Source organism: Macrosteles quadrilineatus, unplaced genomic scaffold (genome assembly GCF_028750875.1).
Source record: "Macrosteles quadrilineatus isolate MER2022 unplaced genomic scaffold, UCM_ALF_1.0 Scaffold_3__2_contigs__length_128488019, whole genome shotgun sequence".
NCBI lineage: Eukaryota > Metazoa > Arthropoda > Insecta > Hemiptera > Cicadellidae > Macrosteles > Macrosteles quadrilineatus.
The window spans coordinates 112245311-112267966 of NW_026542596.1; the positions used below are offsets into that span (position 1 = coordinate 112245311).

At 35.0% G+C, this 22656-nt stretch overlaps 2 protein-coding genes across 2 annotated transcripts; one reads left to right on the top strand and one right to left on the bottom strand.

Annotated features, from left to right (window-relative positions):
- Positions 1-298: 298 nt before the first annotated feature.
- LOC128989985 (uncharacterized) lies at positions 299-10358 on the bottom strand. Its single transcript, XM_054412174.1, has 6 exons — positions 10098-10358; positions 5473-5652; positions 4746-4892; positions 4057-4181; positions 3062-3346; positions 299-1039 (listed from the first exon to the last, which is right to left on the bottom strand). Exons 1-6 carry the CDS (start codon positions 10221-10223, stop codon positions 814-816), a joined length of 1089 nt encoding a protein of 362 aa, XP_054268149.1. The 5' UTR covers positions 10224-10358; the 3' UTR covers positions 299-813.
- Positions 10359-12150: 1792 nt separating this feature from the next.
- Positions 12151-22527, top strand: LOC128989882 (prostatic acid phosphatase-like). The gene is made up of 7 exons (XM_054411987.1): positions 12151-12305; positions 14949-15047; positions 15505-15750; positions 16866-17051; positions 20246-20369; positions 20742-20944; positions 22172-22527. The coding sequence occupies exons 1-7, from the start codon at positions 12213-12215 to the stop codon at positions 22349-22351; spliced, it is 1131 nt and encodes a 376-aa protein (XP_054267962.1). The 5' UTR covers positions 12151-12212; the 3' UTR covers positions 22352-22527.
- Positions 22528-22656: the final 129 nt, after the last annotated feature.

Below are 22656 nucleotides of genomic sequence, written 5' to 3' on the forward strand. Positions count from 1 at the left end.
TTAAAATGGTTTTTTATAGCCAGTATCATTTTCCCAAGTTCTGTAACTCCGTCTTTATTATTTTTTTAAATATTCAAACTGTTCCTGTTTCCAATATTTTATAAAAAGAAACTTCACTTATATTATTTGGTATAATGGTATGGTACACCGGTACACTCACTGGATTTGGTTGGTATAATTTCAAAGTTATTTGAGTTAAGAGTGTACTTCAAGAAGAAAGAGATTTCATGTAAATCGTTTTCTACATTTTTGGTCAGTTGGTCACAATGAATAACTAATTTGGTCGTATTAATAATTTAATCTGCAATCATACAGATTTTATTTCATTACAATAATTTTTATTTCACAATAAAAGTACAACAAATTGGCAAGTTATCACAGCTCTAAAGAAACTTAGCAAACAGGAAAACAACAATTTCTCAGCAATAAACAACAATTTAGGATTAAACCCTAAACAAACAATAATTAAACGCAATGAAACTTCACAAGAATAATTACAAACAATAAGTATCATCGAAAAACAATTTAACGTCAACAAACAAATTTAACCCTGTATTTAAAACAAATTTAACAACTAAAACAATTTTACAATTGCTAGGAAACTGGAACATTCCCAATTTCAAAAACAAAAATTCTCAAAAAAACATTTTGGAATTTCAATTTCCAAATTATTTTACAAACTCCTTCATGGGTCTGTACTTGTAAAACATTATCAGATTGTAAAACTCTATAGTGTCTTATAAAAAAGCCTGTGTTTCTTCCTCTCAACGGTCTAAAAGCGATACTCCCCGTTAAGAATTTCAAAACCCAGTTTCAAAACACTTTCAGCATGTTCTTCTCATCAAAGCCGGCGGAATGCCCAGCATTGCGTACAATGAAGCTGACACCATCGTAGTGCATCCGACGCTCGCCTCGCCGCACAAACAAGTGGGACGTCTGGCCAAGCGAGGCGGTCGTGTGGACAAAGGGCGTTGTGATGGTCGCTGAGCCGTTGGTGGGGGAAGTACGCAACTGGTACTTGTTGCTGTTCCGGGCGATACTGGAACCACAAAGTATAATTTAATCAAATATAAACATAGCATAGGTTAAAGAAGTGTTTTTATTTTGTTGTGAAAAACTGTGGTCAGTGCAATTCTGATAATGCACAATAACCTTTGCATTGTTGTTCTAAACCCACGACTTTTTTTTAAAGTAGCTGTTTCAGTTCAGTTCATAGAATTGAAAAATTTCTCATAACAACATTGTTTACTTTCATAACAGCATAGTTTTACTCATAACAACACGGATAACGGACCAATAAGGTTCAAGGATTGAGAGAGAGGAAGTAAAATTGTAATGATTCGAATTTCAACTAATCAGCTGTTCAGGCTAATTTAATTGTTGAGTGGTGCAATTAGTGTTTGGTACAATGTTTCGTTGCATTACTGTCAGTAGCATGAGAAGTTATTTACAAAACCTCTCTTAAAAGCAGGGGCGGCTCCAGCATGGATTCTCTGAGGGGGCCATCCATGGCCTCCCTGCCCCCCCCCTGGAGCCACCCCTGCTTAAAAGTTATGAGTAGTGACTTTTAGTAATTAAAACACTGTCGTAGGTAAAGTAGTGTATGCAAATCTCGTAAATAGTTTTAACGACACTCGTAGAAGTTTTTAAGGCACTCGCCAAGGCTCGTAACTTAAATTTTGGACTTGTGTTGTTAACACTATGCTTCACGCAATCGTTGCATAAACTATAAGTACCGAAGAATATACCTTCTAGGTAGCTGAGTGGATATAGAGCTCGCCCGGTAATGAATGGATTTGCGGTTTTATCCTGAGAAAGTTCTGTAGTTTTTTTATGGTTCAAAACAGTGCACAGTTGTCCATGACCATTGGGATCTATACAAATAGTCCTGGCTTAAAAACAGCTGATCTTAGTTCAATCTCATTCGTTGAGACATTTTTACGCTTTACTCATTTTTACCTTAAGGGCATTCTACCCGGCAGCCTAAATTTCAATTCATGATGGCGGATTATATATGGATTGAAATATAGTTAGGGGTTGAAAATGCCTCTATTGTAAAAGCTCTCAACATTCTAAAACTATTTTTTTTTCCAATGAGTGTGTGCTTTTTGTGTTCTAAACATAACAGAGCTTGCAATAGCAGGGACAAATTTAATTTTTAACTATTATTTAGAAGTTGAAGTCACACGTGAAAAAGACTAATTTACAGATTTTCAAAATGATTTTGTAAATACTTAAAGAAAATGACGAAGTTTCAGTTCATCCAGTGCCTAGTTTAGATTTTTTTGAATATTTTACAATTTATTTCAACTTGATAAAAACTTTAATACTGCCACGAGGTTCTTTTTTGTAGGACCATGTTTACGTGGTTACAGCCGGCGGTTGGAACCCTATAAATATGTTTCTTAATGTGTTGGAAAATCTACTCTAATCTATTACTGTATGGTTGTCAATTGCAAATCTTTTCTTTGACTTTTCTATCTCCATTACTTTCCTACTATAGGTAAATATCATGAGGTTTGGACTTTATCAAGCTTTAGTCAACATCGCTATATAGATTATTTGAGGAATGTGAAGATGAAGGATATGAATACAGCTTGATAGACGTTGGTCGAAACCCAGGTCATCCAATGCAAAGAAAGGAGGTGTGATGGAAAATGATGAATAAGTGTGATAGCACAAAAACTGTGAAATCAAGGCAGCAATGGCTTGCGGTCGTGTCCCAATGCCACCACTTAAAATTTATCATAGCAGTTCATTCTTATTCTGGCTCACCATTTGCTTAGCTTCATAATAATATGGGGCTCCTGAGTCCCATATGGATGGACAAATTCAAGATTTGATACAGCTACCAATCACGAAATATTGGAAATAAGAGTTTTGACTATGTTTCAAAATAAACCTTGAAACTCATTCTTTCTTGTGTAGTTGCATATATTTTTCGATAAAGTAATGCATCACTATGAAAATCAAAGTGATTGACATCAGGAAAAGCACCTCAAATACACAAACTTATATCTCAAAAATGCTCACAGACAATAATTGAATAACACAGTCTTACCGTAGCAATCCGTCTGGCGTCTGAGATATTCTGACATTGTTGATGATCCAATTCTGCACTTTCTTGTCATCAATGAAGTACTGAGCGTTCTGCAGAAGGTGCATCGCCTCCTGCTGGTAGCCCAGTCCATGGCGACTCTCGTTGTAAAAAACAGCGAGAGAGAAGTCTTGAGACATGTCAGAGAAGCTGTCAGTTGTGGTGCGAGTCCCGGCGGAGTCTACAAGATACACGAGTGCACACTTCTCAGATGTGAAGCTCACTCCTTTGTACCACATCTTGGCAAGCCTATGTGCACAGACGGGACCAGAAGTAAGAGGCGCGCTAATCAACACTATCACAAAAAACTAGGTCTTCTGGATACGAAGGTGTTACGGACAGAAACTTATAACCAAGTACAAAAGTTTCAGCTACGCTAGTGAAAACGTCAGCAAAACGATATTGAGGCTGAAATGTCGGCACTTAGTTATGATTGGCAATCTGTGACATGGTCGTACCTAGAAGAATTGTGAGTGTTGATGTTTGTTCTGTCACATTTTAAATTTATTCGTAATTATATTGAATTATATTCGCAATTAATTTCAATGAATGTGTATACATAAAATGTTTTGAACCTTTTCTTTGCGGTATTATCTCCGTTTCAAAAACATAAAGGGTTTACTTCTGAGACAAAACCCAAAAAATTATACGTTCTGGAAAAATATAAGTTCTTTAGCATTTATATGCCTACTTACTACTTCATACCGGGTATTGGTTAATTAACAGCTGTTTTTAAAGAATATGTCGGCCTTACAGTAGTCACTAACAAGACTGCAAGATTGCGCCACTATTCATCTACAATCATCTCCATTCATACTTGTAATACCTACTTTGTATGGTTGCCATTTCAATGATAAGTATTAAGTAAGTACACAATTTTTACTTGAGTCCACTAAGTATTTACTAAGTAGCTAATTTTACTCATAAGGAGTTTAATTTAAAAATAATTTATGAATTACTTGTTGTTGCCTTGAACGTCGTGTGCCTGAATCTCCACTCGGCTGCCATACTGGTAGATACGTCCATTGGGATGTAACAGAGCAGACGAGGCCCCTGACGCACCCAATGACATTACAATGTTACTCTGAAGGATACAAATCAGAAACATGTTACTTAAAGAAACAGCTAAAACGCTAAAAGTGTATCTCATAATAATGTATAATTTATCTTCTTATTTTCTTTAGTAAATATTCCAAAACTCAGCACAGTTGCATAACATCTGCATTTGCTTGTAAAAATGTTAAATTTTTAATAACAAACTATATGTTACATCATGTTGACATCTACGCAATTGTAATAAAATTAGGTACTCATATTTCACACTTTGAATTAGTGTTGAGTGACTGCTGATCTCTGAGCAAAAATGAAACTAATCAAAAATATTAAGTTTGCATAGTTTTCCAAAACAATGTCTTGCTTTTTCAAGCAATTGAAAAAAAAATGTTTAGTTTCAGGCATCACAAAGTTGTGAATAGCCTATTATCCATTGTATTACATTTAGTTGTCTTTACACGATAGATATTGTATTGAATGTATCCTCTGCTTTTAACTTTTCTGTGGTGATATGGTGCATAGAATGGTGGGTCCCAATGCCAAATCTTTAGATAAAGTTTTGACAGTTTTGCCAACAAGATTGGAATGCTCAGACCTTCAGATTGGTGATTCGGATGGCTCTGTCTATGGTCATGTCCACTCGCATCCTGCTGTGTAGTCTGATGGACATGGTCCCGTGCTCCGTGGCAATCACAGCGCCGTTGTTCAGGTTGTCCACAAAATCTCTGTCTCGCAACGTATCCTGCGACAGGAAATTAATCTCGAGAATTCAGGAGAGTGAACTTAGATCATTAGATTAAATAACATGAAAGCGTACTTTATTCCACAACTAAAATAATTTCAACTGCATCTTGCAGGTTATAATAATAATAATGGTAATAATGATCGGAGGGTGGTTTGTTTGATCCTGTGAGAAGTCAGTAGCTTTTTGAAACTGGACACCTGTCCTTAATTATTGAGTTTTAAATAGTATTGCTAAATAAACAGTTGGTCTTATAAAGTACACTCGTCCATATTACTCATATTTTGGTTAAAATTTGCACCATTTTGTGTCTGCCTGTAATCATAATGATAAAAACAGTAAAAGTGCTATGTGATGAAGACGAAGCCTATAAAACAATAGTAAATGAAAATCACATAAGGAAAGTGAATTAAAACTTTTCATAAATTAAACATATAGTTATTCAACAATTTAAAAAAATACATTTTTCAGCTTTTTTCAGGGATTTCATGTGTAGACAAACTACTCCCAATCCACAATACAGGGTATAGTTAAAAAACGTATTACTAACTTTATCAACAAATTGTACACACTGAGTTACCATGTAAGAGATGGTGTCTTCGCTGGGAACGTAAGGCAGAGACATCTGAGACCGGAGGTTGTAGCGGGATGGGGGTCGCCACAGCGAGCCTGACGAGTATCCGGAAGATATGTTGCTGGTACTCCATTGGTCCAAGTTGGCAGTCACTGGTGGCTCATACTTATACTCTGCTCCATACCTCTGCATAAAATATTCATCACTATAAATATAATATGTCAATTCATTTTTTTTATTTATTTTTTTTTTTATTAATTTGTTGAACAGATGATAACTTACCATTCAGTTTTGTTTGGATCTGATTCCAGTGGCATTTTGGAATATATAATCACAAGTGCTTTCAAAAGAAAACTAGTCAAATTATCAAATTGGATTATATTGCAAATTGGTAAAGACAACACAATATTTTGTAGACTCTATGGTGATGATAACTCTGAATTGATGACTAATTCAAATACAGTAATACAGCATTCTGGTGGGTGTATATGGGATTTCCAACAAATAAAAATACCCCCGCCTCAGCAAACCTGCAGACTAAGCGAATTTCAACTTGTCTGATTACATTTTTACAAAAATATTTCCATAAATAAGACATATTTATTCCCAATTTAAATAACATTTATAACAAATGCTTAGGTTTGCTGCTACCGGGAAGGTAACAAGTGTTTTTTTACTAATTGTCAATAGTATAGGATGAAATAAATAAATTTGCCAAATTTTATCAAACATATATCCGGATAAACAAGTAAACTACAAAAGTTTTTATTTTCTCCATAAGAATAACATGGGAATTTTAAATTTACACTTTTTTAATTTTCTCCATAACCATCAGGCATACAACAATGCAAAAAAAACTAAATAATTTCTTTTTTTAAGCTCTACAAAATGGTTGGGAAAGAAATTCCAAAATTTTATATTTTTAGGGTCAAAAATGGGAAAACCCATTTTTACCCCCATAAACCCCCGACCCATGGTCCGATCATGCTGGTTCGCGAACTCATTCAAATAAATGGAGGTTTACACGTTTATACAAAATTTCATCAAAATCGAATCATTTTTGTTCGAGTTATCGTGCTAACGTACATAAGGCTACATATGAATTTGAACGGATGGTGTTTTTGGCCTCTAGGGACCTCAAAACGAATAAGCAAATCGGTCCCGTGTCCAGGACTTACCATGAGAACTACAGTAATAGCTTATTCCCTATATGGGAAATTCGCTGAAATGGGTCTATTAGCAATTTGAACTTCTGAGAGGTTCTTTAATTCCTTGTAAATATGAAACTCATATTGTTATAACATTGGAAAGACCAGCGCCACTAGGGCGGAGCCCGAAAGGATTTTTGAGATAAGAATAGGCCTTTAAGTGTATCGGGAATTAGAGCTATCATCAGTTATGCGTGATTGAACTTCAAACAAAGAAACAATCAAACTTTCACAATTATAATATTGATATGATAAACTTAAATGCAATGCCAAAAGGTTTTAGCAAACCTACCAACCACCAACGTGAAAATTACAAGATCGTGCAAGGTTATGTTCCTTAATCTTTGTGCATACAAACACGCACGACAAGCTGAACCACAGCAAAACTAAAACTAGCGAATGCGATTTCTTATCATATTATCGTTGAACGATAGAAACAGCTGATTTCAACAATAGAAATAAATTGTAAACAAACACTAGCGCGAGAAGTGTGCAAATGGAGAATTGATTGAGAGCAAGGGAAATCAGCTATCAGATGATCGTTTTCCCTTGTCGGAGTTAAGACTAGCGTCTCATTTTCCTCGTCCGGAACTGATGAAAACCTCTTCTTTAGAAGTTTCCCGTCGACGCACCGCAACCGCAACAATGTGACCGCTCCAATTAAAACAAATGAGTTCGAATCATCCCCGTTTGACCGGACTGGCGAAACGGGATAGTGTGGCGCCGGCATGGCCAGGGACACGTACTTGCCGGCAAAATCGCCGGACGCCGGTTCCGGCGGAACCGCCGGAGGTTGAATGTCAGAACGTTGGTCAGAACACACTGTCCCGGCGAAAACTTTTGCTGGAGCCGGTGACAATAAATAGAGTGCAATGAACTCTGAATCAGTCATGTCTTTGAAATGGTGCTATAAACACCTAATAAATTGGCCGTTTTAAAGTAAATTTATCACCATTTAAAGTTGTTTTAAGTAGATAATATTTTTGTGGGAACATTTGAAAATTTGATAATAACAGTTTACCTTTGAACTAGTATAATAATAATCATTTCTCAAATTATTAGTAAATACATTCATTGAGTTGTAAAACACTTTGATTCCCATGTAAAATATTTTACCTACGACCGTTTTTTAAAGTAGCCGTTTCAGTACAGTTCTTAGAATTGAAAAGTATCTCATAACAGCATTGTTTACATTCATAACAGCATAGTTTTACTCATAACAACACGGGTAACGGACCAATGAGGTTCAAGGATTGAGAGAGGAGAAGCAAAATTGTAATGATTCGAAATTCGACTAATCAGCTGTTCACGCCAATTTAATTGTTGATTGGTGCAATTAGTGAATTAGTGTTTGATTCCTTGCTTCACTGTCAGTGGCAATGAGAGGTTATAAACAAAAACATAACCACCCTTTCAAGTTATGAGTAGTGATTTTTAGTAATTAAAACACCGTCGTAGGTAAAATAGTGTACGCAACTCGCGTAAATAGTGTTAACGACACGAGTAGAAAATTTAAGGTACGAGCCTTAAACTACTATTACTTATCTGTCGATGAAACTGCTATTTTAACTGGTTAACTATATTGTTATGTTAATTATACTAAATTTCATTATTTATTATTTGGAATATATGTCTTGAACAAATAAATGAATGTAAACAAATTATGAATTATTCTAAAATGGTTCAATATCATAATTAATAAATATAGTCTAGGTAGGCCTACTTGTTCAATAAACTGTTCAAATATCCCTAAGTTTTAAAAGTTATCCAAAGCGAGCAGAACAGAAGGTAAACGATTGGCAAATAATTAAATAACAAATAATGTATAGTTTTTATTTTTATATACCAATCGTACAACAAAATTACCGTTAAAACACAAATAAAAAATTGTTAACCTTAATAAAAAATACTATTTGGAAACAACACATTCATTGATGCATTGTTATCAAATTGCACGATGTTTACTGTTTAAATTGTTAAGTAGGCAGTGCTTTTTGCAAAACAATTTTTAAACGTTACAATATAATTTAAACCAATTTAGCTAAAATTAATATGAGTGGGGCAGGAGCAGGTCCGGCTGTTTCGCCGGGATGTGTGTTCATCTCCATTTGTACAATCTACCTGTTGGGCCGGCAGAACAGGCGGTCCGGCAAAGTAAGGCATATCCGGCGGTTTCGCCGGACCGGAGCAGTGTGTCCTTCCCCATGCCTTCCTGTGTATCTCAACTTTCTCCGGCGTCCGGCGATTTTGCCGGTAAGTGTGTCCCTGGCCAGGCCGCCGCCACACTATCCCGTTTCGCCGGTCGGCGCTCAGTCTTTGCCGTTCGAGAACTGTGGGTTGTTGCATGAAGCTTTAGCATTTAAGATAGATGCTAAGATAGATGGCGACCATACAAAGTAGGTATTTTAAGCCAAGTATGAATGGAGATGAGTGTAGGATGAGTGGCGCGATCTTGTAGTCTTGTTAGTAACTAAGGCCGACAATCCTTATAGAAACAGCTGTTAATTAATAGCCCATACAGCTAATGGCAACTAAGGGGCTTACAGTTTATAGTGGAATCCGAACCACATTTTTGCCTTGGTATATACGAATTGGTCTAATTATCAGAAAGTACTGCGGATAGTCGTAGTACTCACTCGTGCGGACGTTAATCCACAACAGGGAGTATCGCATCCACAGTGCATGCCTATAAATGTCCACAATTCGTGACCTCCTAGTATATGATCAGGTGGGGAGCTAGACCTATACCTAAGGATTTATTCTGACTCAGAGTGGAGTGGGCAAAGGTCGGGTCAAACGCGCCGGTAATCAGCTGTGATGATAACGTCGGCCTCATCTACGAGCCTCGTATACCAAGCCTGAAGAGAAATTGTTTGATTCTTAGTTTGAACACATTAATTAAGGTGATTCGAAAAGATTATCATTGGTAAAATATTTACAGATATTTTGATAGAGTATATTAGAAATATAGAAAGAGTTCGTTTTAGAGAAAGTATAGTTTATCTGAAGTGATGAGATACCTACTCGTGAAGAATAACGGGTAGGTACTGTGAGAGTGAGTTATTCCTTGAAATATATTAGTGTGATTTTTAAAGGTGTCTATTAATTGGTTTTTAATGAATAACTGTCGAATAGTAAGAATGGACAATTCCTCAAACATACCCAGTAGGCTATCACTTGGAAAGGGCAAAGTGTTCTTGTGCAGGATGGAAAATGTTGTACAGTAATTCCTGTGGAGAGTGGAGAACAGATGATAGAGGTACAAACCAATAAAAGAGACCTACACGTGGCCCTTAGGAATAATATGTCGATTGTCAATGTTGAATAAATGGCAAAAGTATGCAAAACTACAAATAATATTTTTGTGTGTGCATTGTAATTGTTTGATTAATATTACACGTTGTATTAATACCGCCTCCTTACCTGGAAACAGAAGTTTGGGTCATCGCTGAACGAGTACAGACTTCTAGGTCTCATGGTCGTTGGTTGAAATGACGAAGGATTTTCTAAGAATTCAGTCCTGTATTCACTGTCTTGAACGTTTGTCATTTTCTACCGATCGAAAGTGTAATAATAACAAAGTTAATAATTATTTAAATGTATATGAATTAATTATTAGTAATACAGGAGTTTCACACAACAGTTTTTCAAAAATGAATAATTTTGTTATAGCAACGAGTTTAATGTTTTTAAAATTAGTTATTAACATATGGTTAAATAGTTTGTAACAATAATAAAGAAGTTTATTCCATAGAGGATAACATATTGAGTTACACGTCATGTATTTCTCTACAGGGAAGTATAGCTATTACCATGGTGGCCGTGGCACCACGAGTTTTAGAACAGAAACGGATGGATCACAAACAGAAACAAACGCCGTCACTGGTACGAAATGTTTAGCTACAACAGCTGGTTTGGGCATTTTGACACACACACATTTAAACACACGTGTTGACAGTTCCATTTAAGCATTATAATAAAAGAATGTTTACTTTCTGGCTAGTGACGTCATTTGTTTATGTTTATAATCCACGTGTATGTGTGTGTCAGTGAACACGATAACTCAAGGTCATGTTGGTCGTTGGTCATATTTCGACCAGTGACACATGAAAGAGTTCACGAAACGAGCAAGTTTTTTTTTCTAGTGGGGCCTTGGCAAGATGGAGGTTGTAGGAACGGGTTATAGGGGTTTTGAAATGTTTAAAAATGGTTTTTTTTAATTGTTAGCCATTAAAAATAAAAGTTGCTAATTCTTATTACGACCATCCGCGTGGAGCTTAAAAAATAAAACAGTGTAATTAAAACAATAAAGCGTTGTTGTAGGGTTAAAGGTTAGAGAAAAGATCCAAAAACTGTACATTTTAAAATCTCCTTTTAATTTATTCTTACAAAGAAAATTTATATTGTTGTAGTTTGGTTGTTTAATGTTGATCAAACTTAGCCAACTTATTTAAATCATACCATACTATTTTTTTTTTTTTTTTATTAAAAAACACTTTTCATTCCCTGAGGCAGAAATCCAAGTACTGCACTGTGCTCGCTAAATCTAAGGTTTTATTATAAATAGGGAATTATTCTGACAAGTTAACAAATTAATTTAATCAAAATCTAATCAGATAAGTTAGCATGTAACTTGCTTGTCTGCAGGTTTGCTGTGGTGAAATTTATTGTCCTATTCATATTAAAAAGAATAATAACAATATTATGCATAAATTAAGGGGCATATACAATATATGTACAGTAAAGCACAGCAGCAGTGTGTAGTAGCATTGACTATATATACCTTAGTAGGTAACTTACTGGTAGATGTCAGCTGTATATCGTTCCTATTATCTTTCTATGTTAAAGAACGCACCGGCAACACCAATAATTGTGTAATTGTTGTCATTGTTGTCAATTATTGACAACAATGACAACCGGTACAACAGAGAATTAAATCATCAACTAACGACTTTTGATTACTGAAGTTCTATTTAGGTCAGGTGTATTGGGATGCAACATAAAATAGGCAAGTCAGTAAGAAATACATTTCCATAGGCACATCATACTGTTAGTATTATAGTGATAATTTTATTTTTGAAATAATTTTTACTAGTGAATAGTATTTTGTATTGTTAATTCACACGGAACAAACAATCCACTTTTCTGGAAAACAACTATAGGTAAAAGGTCTAAGATTGTATCTGCAAATTAACTATTATACCATTTAGGCTCATTGCCAATAACTCGATTTCAACAACAATAATGTGTTATTTAAACATTATATCTAAGCCAACCTAATCTAGCATGGCGATAAGAGCAAGATGACAGAAAAAACTAATTTCTTATATACTTTGTACACAACATTTCACTTAATTTAAAACAACCAAGATCAAATCACACATGGTTGAGGAAGTCAGGATAGTATTTATGATGTTGCAATTCAAACCACATCTCAACCTGCCCCACCAGTTTTGAGTTTGCGGGAGGAAGGTCATTCACTAGGTTGGTTTCACAAAGAACACATGGTAGTAAGTAAGGTGTAAACGTAAGATAAAAATGTGGAAGGTAACGCGGGTATTTGTGTTGGTAGCACTGTACAGCTATGTAGGATCTCAAGAGTATTCTGGTTCGTTGAGGTTGGTAAACGTGGTAAGTAACAATGTGATTATTATACGTTTAGTAGTACAATACAAACTAAAATACATATAAACGAAACTCAGCTGGCAAAATGAGCTCAAGGCGTCCTTGACTCACCGCATTATCACTTTTTATCTTCTTGTTGGTAGTAAAAATGTGGGCTATTCATTGACGTACAAACAAAATTAGAATACAGTCCTTACAGTCCTTAAACTTAACCACACTTAGTAGACAATAAGTAGAAAAGACAATGACAATATAAGTAAGGCAAATAAGTAGACACAGAAGGGAATTCTAAAGTATATTTTTTTTCAAAGTGGCTGTTTTCTAATTTATTTTTGCTGTGCAATACCATGTGATACTGTGTAAGCCACGAATTGGTGTGACTTACTTCCCGTTTTCCTACCATCTATGTTTGCCAGTGTTAGTTTTTATTAAAGATTTTTCCAATTAATCATGTAACTTTTTTGCAAATACTTGTTACTTTGGAACTAATTTTTCAGTAATTATTTAACATTTAAATTACTGCACGATTATTTAATGGAAGGATATAACAAATATCAATGCACTTAGGAAATTAATTTTGTGTTGAAAAACAAGAATGATGAGTGAATGAGATGATAAAACTTGTATTGATAGCTTTTTTGACTCTATATAACTTAATCTTTTTCTAATTAATTGAGTAATGTTTAAATACATAATTTTTTAACAGGTCAATTGGTACTATTATATCAATAAATTACAGTAACATTTTTATGTAGTTAGCCTACTAGAATATTTACTACCGTTTTTCAAGTCTTTATATACATTAGTTTTGTCCTTTCTACGTTCTTTTATTTCAGTGGTCGTATTCACCTTATAGCTTTTTTATAGCAATCCCAAGCTTGATTATATTGAGAATAATAACAATCAAGGATATGATCAAGGCCCCACTAGAAAAACAGGCCATGCTGCAGCACGGGCAGCGCAACACTACATCACAGTGGTGGATAGTTGTACTAAACTCTTACCATAAAAATCTTACAAACAGCCAGCTTGTTTATTTACCTAAAACATATTTGAATGGCAATGGCAATGAATTTTTCTAGTGGGGCCTTGATATGATCATCTAAAGTTACTGGAAATGGTAACAACAAAATATTGTAATTAATGTAACATTCCTTCATTTTCAACAATCACCTAGACTTAGGCAAATTTATATAATTTATTTATTTGGCTCAAGCTAATCTCTTGGAGAGGAAATTGATATCTGAAGGAGAAGATAGTGTAGATATGTGTGTCATAGTTGAAGGCCAAACAGGTGTGTTAAGCAGTTGTCTGTGTTACACAATGTTAACATTAAGGATATTCCGGTAATGATTATTTTAATTTTTAAATCTAAGAATTAAAAAAAAATTTTGTTAACACTGATCTCAAATATAAAGATAATTAGTAAATAAATTACATCCTTCTTGCTCTATTACAACCACCAGCAAACTACTGAACACAAAGGATAACTAACAACAATTTAGGCTAAAAAAAAAACTAATTAAAACTATACAATAATCTTGATTCTGATCAGTTAGAGTACAAATTATTTCTTAGGAATGATATTGAAGTTTTCAATGTCACAATGGAAAATTTTCCTTAGATTGTTATCTGTCCAATTTAAATTTTCACAAAATGAAAATGTAAATAAAAAAACTTGTAATGGTCCATCTTAACCCAGTTAATAAACCTATTACTTCAATATTTTGTTAAATTTTTCTTTAAAATATGGAACTGTCGACTCATATCATAATGTATGTAATGGCTCATATATATTTTTTAGCAACGATTTCCATTAGTTGTTCTTGACTTATTTTGAATCTTATGGTTGGTGGTTGGGTCAAAAATAAATCCATTACTCCTTTCCTTATTAATAATTAAAATGTTGATTCTTCTTTGAGATCCACCTTCAGCTACGCATGGCACTTCTTCGTAAACAGTGAACTTTCGTTCACAAAATGAGTCTGCTGAAATTGTCCTGATAAGTTGATGCCTATTGTTTTTTCAAAAGTTCTCCAAAAGGACAGAACCTAAGGATATGTGGCAAAGACTCAAAAGTGTAATTCTCAGTGCTGGAGCAACGCAAGCATTGGTGCCATCCTTGGATCTGCCCTGGATTGACCTCACTCAAGGTCGCACTCACATCACCTATCATTTTCAATGCTTCTTTATATTCAAATGTTATTCCTTCCATTCCGTGTAAAGCACAATTGGGAGAAGAGTATTCCTGTAAAAGGATAACACCTCTTCCTTCATATGATAGGTTCTTCTTTGTTTACTACAATTAAATGTTTTGTACATTTGTTATGTTTTGTGTATAATTAAACTCTATAAATCCTGTTATTTAATTTTAAGCTTGACATTATCTTCTTTATTAAACCTTTTGGCTAGTCTATACAAAGAGTTCCTCAAATTTTAAACAACTATTTTATTTATTATTAGGTACTAAATACATTTTAAGAAAGGACATTATATAATATTAGTCTATAAGAATAATGACGAAGAATCTGTACATTTATCTATAGCCTCTGTACGTTTATGTGCTAATAAACATGATTTTATTTTATTTGAATGTTCCCTGATTAAAGTTTAAGTTGATATACAGATCTTTATCCCTTGAAAATACAGGTGTTCCGGCATGGACAGAGGACTCCAGCAGATACCTACCCCTCAGATCCCCACCTACACCAGACCTTCCATCCCTACGGCTGGGGGCAGCTGACCAATGTGAGTCTTGTATTTAGTTAATAACTTATAGTTGAATTAGCCGCCAACAGAGTCCGCTACATTCTAAAATTCTATCTTCTCCCTTAATTTTTGCTACTGATGTAAAGATGCTACAGCTTACAAATAAGTCGTCTCATCAGTTTAACATATATTTAAAAAGTTTATGTATTCTACAGAAATGAGTCATTTGAACAGCTTCATTTAAAAAGATTCTTTCTATGGTAGCACAGTTACCCCAAAAGGCTATCCCAAAACTAAGCACTCTGTGAAAACAGCAGTAATACTGAGAACTTGCTTCCATAAGAATAAATGTAAAACTAGTTTACTATGTAATGTAGTCACTACTTAATGCAGCAATAGAATTTAAAAAAAAATCTTTTTTTGAACTTTAATTTGGAGATGGACCACTTGTTTTACCTTCTGTTAAGAAAATGAGTTTCTATGAACTATTTTCTAGGAAGGCAAGCGACAGCAGTACGAACTAGGAGAGTTCCTTCGTGATCGCTACGGCAGCTTCATCGGAGATGGTTTCCCCTCCAAAGTAGCCCGTGTGCAGAGTACAGGGGTGGAGCGAACTCTGATGAGCGCACAGTTAGTAGCAGCTGGGTTGTTTACCCCCTCCACTCACCCTCTGCAACAGTGGAACCAAAAACTGGACTGGCAACCGGTGGCGGTTCACTCGCAACCACTAGAAGAGGACTCGGTGAGATAAAACCTTTTGTTTTTTTAAAAAAGTCGGTGTAAACACTGATATCGTTAGTATCTATTGTCAATTTTTCGTTAGATAGCATTGTTAACTGAAAGACTAATACCAAATGGCAGAATTTATTTTGTACACAACCAGTAACCTTAATATTTGAAAGGAGGCTCTCATAACCACTCAACTACCCAGACATTTTAGGTTGACGTTCCTTCATTTATTTCCTTTCAAACAAATTAAAAAATAATTTTGTGCAAGGCATATTTCCCAGCAGACTCGCTATTTGCATACGACGCACTATGCGCACTATTGGGCCTGAGAAATATTTGCCTCCTGCTCCTTGATATTAATTAATCATAAAATAAAAATATTCTAATGACAAAGGTATTTTACGAATTTAGATGAGTATTCACAGCTTAACCATGACTTGCGGAGTTTATGATAAATGATCAAATAAAACATAAATACTAGTGATACAGCAGGTTTTACTCTCAAGGCAGGGTTATCATAACTTTCCTGATTTCCTGGGACCAATAACAAAATTATAGCGTCTCGTTTTCTTGGCCAGGAACCGATGAGAACCTCTTTAGCAATGGATTTGGGGGCGTGACGTCATTCTTTTCTTGAGGGAACACCATTACCGCAACAATACTTGGTGAAGCCAAGTTTTTAATTTTAAATCTTACAAATATTTATTCTCTCCACATATTTATAGAAAAAATTTCTAATTTTTAGTGCATTTAAAAACGTGGAATTTTAAAAAAGATTTTTCATTTATAAATTATTTACTATTAACATAAACTTTTTGTGGAAGGAGTTCTCCACACAGTTATCCCACCTAAAAGATCTAACTTCTTTACTCGCTAGAGTTTGTGAGTCTGCAGCTTAAATTAGACTTCAACTTCTGTTGTCATGGTATTATCGAAAGCAAAGTGGTTGGTGGTTTCTGAATTCAGGCCTCTACGAGAGAAGTCTATATTGATCTAACCACTACACCAGTCTTGCCCCTTCATAGTGGATTCAAATTTGAAGAACCTATTTCAAAATCACAATAACTTTCATTCCAGTATAAGAAAATTCAAATATGTTTGTACATTATGAAAAATATCTATTTCCAGTTGCTGCTAGTGAGGATTCCCTGTCCCAGGTATCATGAGGAGAGAGACAGACTGAAGAGCGAGGGAGAGGTGAAGAGTTACTTGGCCTCTCTTTCAGATCTGTACAAATCTCTCTCCCTACACTCCGGCCTCACAGTGTCTGATCCAGACGATGTACAATCTCTCTACAGCACCTTGCTGGCCGAGGTTTGGAATTATTATACTTAAACCACTTTAAAACGACTTGACGTCAATCATGACTTTATTATAACGTCACCCTGCATTGTTGCCATTTTTTTGTGATGCAATTTACAGTCAAATGTATTACCAGAAAAATTTGGCAACTCCTTTGGACTAATTTGATACAGTTTTTATCTGACAACACTTTTATATCTTGTTTTGTTTTTGTTCTGTTAAACAAGTGAGGATAATAAAGTTGTCGATACTGTACAATCTATATATTTAATACGCGACATGAAACTTTGTGAACAATAAGGCTTTTTTGTTTTAAGATTTAATCCCACATACTATATACCAAAATGTTCGTCTAGGTGTGTAGATGTGCAAACTGGCTTTAGATTTTCGAAATATATCTTTTTAAGGGCATGGGCTGCCCTCAAAGTTCCTTCCATAAGGATTACATTGTGATTGATTTGATTGTTATTATGAATGAATGAATGAATGAATATATAGTTTATTCCAAAAAGCATTGGCTACAAACAGTGATTATAAAATCAAATATACTTAACAGAGACTTATGACACTAAAAATAGTAAAATACATACAAGTTTAATGAGCCAAAATATTCTATATTCTGAAACAGATGTCAATACATTAGTTAAAAAAAAATCCCAGCTTTTTTGTTTGGTTTTGAAATGTAAACAGTTTGCATGTTTTTAAAAATAATTAGAAACCTGGCAAAGAAATGTTACCTATAGGACACGACGGGAGAAAAGTTTTACATTATATTTTCGTTTAAACATGCCAAGGACCCGACGACAAAGAAATATTGCTGGTCGGACACGGCGAGTCAACATACGGCAAGCAATGCAAAACGTTAGGAGCCCAGACGAGGAGCTGGAACAGTTAGTAGCAACGTGTACTTACAAAATTACACTGACAAATACATGAATTCAGCAGCATTCACGTGGCGAGATGGCATTAAAATGTCAGAAATGTGGTGCTCTACATTTTAAAGAAGAACAGAGAGGGCGAGGCGAAGGATTTTCATCCTGCTGCCATAAAGAAATACCCCCGCCACAGCAAACCTGCAGACTAAGCGAATTTCCATTTGCCTGATTTGATTTTCAATTAAATCTTTTCAAATAACATTAGGTTTAACGAGTACCTAGGTTTGCTGCCTACAGGGTAATAAAGTGTGTTTTTTAGTAAAATATTAATAGCTTAGTATAAAATTAATAGATTGGCCAAGTTTGATCCAAATATATGTATAATCAAGCAAACTACAACAGTTTGCTTATTCTCCATTAGAATAACATGGGAATTTTTAATTTACAATTATCTCCGTAACCAATAACCATACAAAAACACTTCAATATACTGAATTATTTGTTTTTTTAAGCTCTTGAAAATGGTCTAGAGGAATTTTGGGAAATTTTATGTTTTTTGGGTCAAAAATGGGATAAACCAATTTTTACCCCATAACTCCCACCATAAAACCCCGTTTCCCAATGGTCCGATCATGCTGGTTCGCGAACTCGTTCGAATAAACGTAGGTTTACATGTTTGTACCAAATTTCATCGAAATGGGATCATTTTTGCTCGAGTTATCGTGCTAACGGACACATGTATATATATATATATATCTTCTAATATATAAAATATTCTCGTGTCACAGTGTTTGTCTGCAAACTCCTCCGGAACGACTTCACCGATCGTTATGAAATTTGGTGTGTAAATTCTGTAGGTATGCGAATCGGACGTAAACTATTTCCCGTTTCGAAATTCTTAAAAGGGCTCCGCCCCAGTGGCTCTGGAGTTTCCCATGTTAACCTTATGAGAAATGGAATTAATGAATCTTAACAGCTGTTTCAATTAAACAAGTTGGTTCTGTTCTATGATGTTCAATAGCATTAAAGTTACAAGGATTACCAACAGGCTGCAGCACTATTATTTCTTTTACATTTATGACAACAGCTAATTTGCAACCAAAAGGTGAGTGAGCGTAGCGGATGAACTTCAACCTGGAGGCAAGTTAGCGTAGCGAACGAGCTAACCTGAAGGCAAGTGAGCGCAGCGAACGAGCTCCAACCTAAAGGTGAGTGAGCGTAGCGAACGAGCTCCAACCCAAAGGTGAGTGAGCGTAGCGAACGAACTTCAACCAGGACGTGATTGAGCGATGCGAACGAGATCATCTTGAAAATTAAACGTAACGGTACTTTCTTTCCATCGGTCTGTCTTAGGGGAAACCTATAACTTAGGCGATACGAAGTTCGCCGGGTCAGCTAGTATAAATATATATATATATATATATATATATATATATATATATATATATATATATATATATATATATGAATTTGAACGGATGGTGTTTTTGGCTTCTAGGGACATCAAAATGAAAAAGTAAATCGGTCCCGGGACTAAGTCTTACCATGAGACCTACGGTAATAGCTTATTCCCTATAGGGAAATTCGCTAAAAGTGAATCCACCTACCACCATACCGAGAAATCTATTATATACAGAGCCTACTTAATGGAACAAATCATTTGAGCAGAAACTACGAAGAGAACATTAGATCGTACAACTCTGCGCTCGCAATGGTCAGCACTTGAGCTAAATTTGAAGTACATAACGGTGGAGGGCCTTTCATGTATAAGGTGCACGACACAATTTATCACTGAATTGGCACCTTTCAACCGTCAGAAGGGGAGCATCCCACATATGCCCAAATTCATATCTACGACGTCGAAACCGCTGTTCAAGAAAGAATGCTAAACAAAGCTAATGGCTCTTGCAGCACTGTACTCATGCACATTTTGACTCAAAATTTTGTTTATATTAATCCATACACGCAAGTTTTCAGCTCCGTCCTGCAAACTACTCCTACTGAATAGCAAAAAGAACTTAGAATGCATATAGCCAAGGATCGAGCTCAAGACCAACGTCGATACATCGACGCAATTTCTAAGACGTTGCTATAATATTCTAATTTATTATTCGTGCGACGGGTTCACCTAGTAACCTTTTATTATTGAAAGTATTTATAGTTTAAGTATTTATAGTTTAAGTATTTATAGTTTAAGTATTTATAGTTTAAGTATTTATAGTTTAAGTGTTAGAAGGAGCCATATTGAGAATCTCAAACATCAATTATAGTTAATTGTAAGTATAAACCCAACATTATTTAAATAAATAATGAAATTACATTTTCCAACAGGTCCAATTTAATCTTACCCTTCCAGAATGGACGAAGGATTATTATCCAGAGAAGATGGCAAAAGTAACCGCCTACAGTTTCACCCTGAATGCGTACAATGACCAATTGAAGAAGCTCAAAGGAGGTAAAACATACTAACTTTGCCGATTGACACAATATGTTTTTTCAAGTTGCAGATTTACTCGATAATATTTTGGTTTTTGAAGGGGTGAGAACATTTTTGATCCTCTGGATTGGTCAATTAATTGGAAATACAATTTTAAACATTCTACAATAGAATTTATCTCTCAAATACTTGACTTTATTTCGAATTATTTAAAATAAACAATAAAAATTGTATAAATTAGTTCTTTAGAAGAGCTACTTACACACTTGGGTGTGTAATTCATGCTGAAAATGAATTGTGCAGGGTGAGTGTAGAATCCTGTGCTGTCTTGCTACTGACCTAATAACAGACAACGCAAGAAAATCACTAACAAAGCGTGTTCATTTTCAGGGCCGCTGTTGAAAGAAATAATTACCAACATGAAAGAAAAGATAAAAGAACCCAATGGACGTAAAATGTTTCTGTACGCTGGCCACGACTCGACAGTAGCCAATATTCTTTTGGCATTGAATGTCTGGGACGAACAAATCCCCGTTTACAACATCATGACAATGATTGAACTTCATCAGTTGAATGGAGTTTATGGAGTTAAGGTATTGCAGTTGTAAAATTTATCATACCAGATGTATGAATTTTATAATAAAAGTCTCTTTTTAATCAAAAGAGAAATCATAAAATTGCTGTGTATATAAATTAAAATGGGACTGAAAATTGTATGTATTAAGAGCATGTGGAAAAATGCTAAAGGTTATAAATACTTAGAACCCGTTAGAAGTTTATAAGGTTAGAAATCGTATCTAGTTCCTCTTGATAATACTTTGCTTAGTTGTTAATATCTTAGTCATCAATGCATTAACAATATTAAACTACACCCAAAAAGAATAAAATGGCATTTTGTCAATTTTTTATAACCATACGGGTAAAAAAAAGTTTAACATAACTAGGTGAGGGCCAAGTGCCTATTGACTTGGGCTTTGTCTAAAATTGTCAGCATAAACAACTTTGGTAGTTTTTTTCTAACACCTTATGTTAGTATTCAAAACTTGTATGAAAGTCTTATAACCACCTCTTCCTTTGACAATCTTGGGCACAATTCATTCAAATCCTGCAGGTCTGGGCGTGAGTTGGCCTCACAATTTTTTCTTTGTTACTCTTTCTCCACCATCTACCATCTCACTTCTACACATCCCCTTCCACCTCCTCTTAGGGTAAGGACATGTTGAGGAGGTGTAGCTCACCGTAACCGTGAGGTGAAACAAACACATTATATGCGCGCATAGTGAGCAGGTCGAGGTGGAGGTGTAGGTCACCGCTTACAAGGTCTAGCCGGATGTTTTTAAATTTCAAGAACAAACTAGTTTGATTTTACCTCGCTGCTTATTTGTGATTGGTCCGTTCATATAAACTAATACAGGTGCCACTACGTTAGCGCAATTACCAGCTGTTCTTCTGGGCAGACTGGGTTTACATGTACGTTAAGGGACATTAACGTGCCAATTGACGTGTAAAATTGACGTGCCAATGTATTTGCATGAAATATTTTCTGGCTGAATAAAGTTCTTATTCTTATTCATTTTAAGATTCTCCAGCTTTGGTGAAATGTTTTGATATATGTAACGTTGCAGGAGTTATTCTTACGTGCTATTACCCCACACAGTTGGAGACAGACTGAATGTAGACTGGAGTGGTGCGGGAAAAGCAGTGCGGTAAATCTCCTTAACATGCGATACCTACCTCCACCTACACCTCCACAACATGTTCTTACATAGGTATTACTAGAATACAAAAGCATCTAAGTAATATTTACTTTTCAATTTCAGGTGTATTTAAGAAATTCCACAGAACACGAGCCATATCACCTCAGGGTGCCTTCTTGTGGCGATTTTTGTCCTCTGGACAAACTTGTGGAACTTTCAACCAAAGTTTTACCAGAAAACCTTGAGAAAGACTGTTTAAGCAAAGATCCAAACTACAAACCTCCACTGCCTTCTGGACCTTGATTCTAAGACATCGTTAGGGAAAAGATTACAATAGTAACAATAGCTAATAAAATATTATTAATTTTTAGACTTTAAGGTAATGAATGTTATTGTTTTTTATGTTTATTTAACATATATGTGATTTTATAACTTAAAACATATATTAAAAGCTCTGGTTAGTGAAGATGGCTTTAACATTACAAGATGTTTTACATTGTAAAAAACCTTGTTCATCCAGTCAAACAAACATATAAGAACATTTTTGCACTAGCCAACAGCTCTAAGCTATTCATCTCGGTCTTACCATCTCATATTACGTATGTCAC

Bases quoted from the DNA above. Each gene is read 5' to 3' on its own strand.
- LOC128989882 (XM_054411987.1), top strand. From the start codon at position 12,213: ATGTGGAAGGTAACGCGGGTATTTGTGTTGGTAGCACTGTACAGCTAT. The intron at 15,048-15,504 runs GTGAGTCTTGTA...ACTATTTTCTAG, and splicing joins GCTGGGGGCAGCTGACCAAT to GAAGGCAAGCGACAGCAGTA. The intron at 15,751-16,865 runs GTGAGATAAAAC...ATCTATTTCCAG, and splicing joins AACCACTAGAAGAGGACTCG to TTGCTGCTAGTGAGGATTCC.
- LOC128989985 (XM_054412174.1), bottom strand. From the start codon at position 10,223: ATGACAAACGTTCAAGACAGTGAATACAGGACTGAATTCTTAGAAAAT. The intron at 5,653-10,097 runs GTAAGGAGGCGG...TATTTTATGCAG, and splicing joins ACCCAAACTTCTGTTTCCAG to AGGTATGGAGCAGAGTATAA. The intron at 1,040-3,061 runs GTAAGACTGTGT...TTGTGGTTCCAG, and splicing joins ACGCCAGACGGATTGCTACG to TATCGCCCGGAACAGCAACA.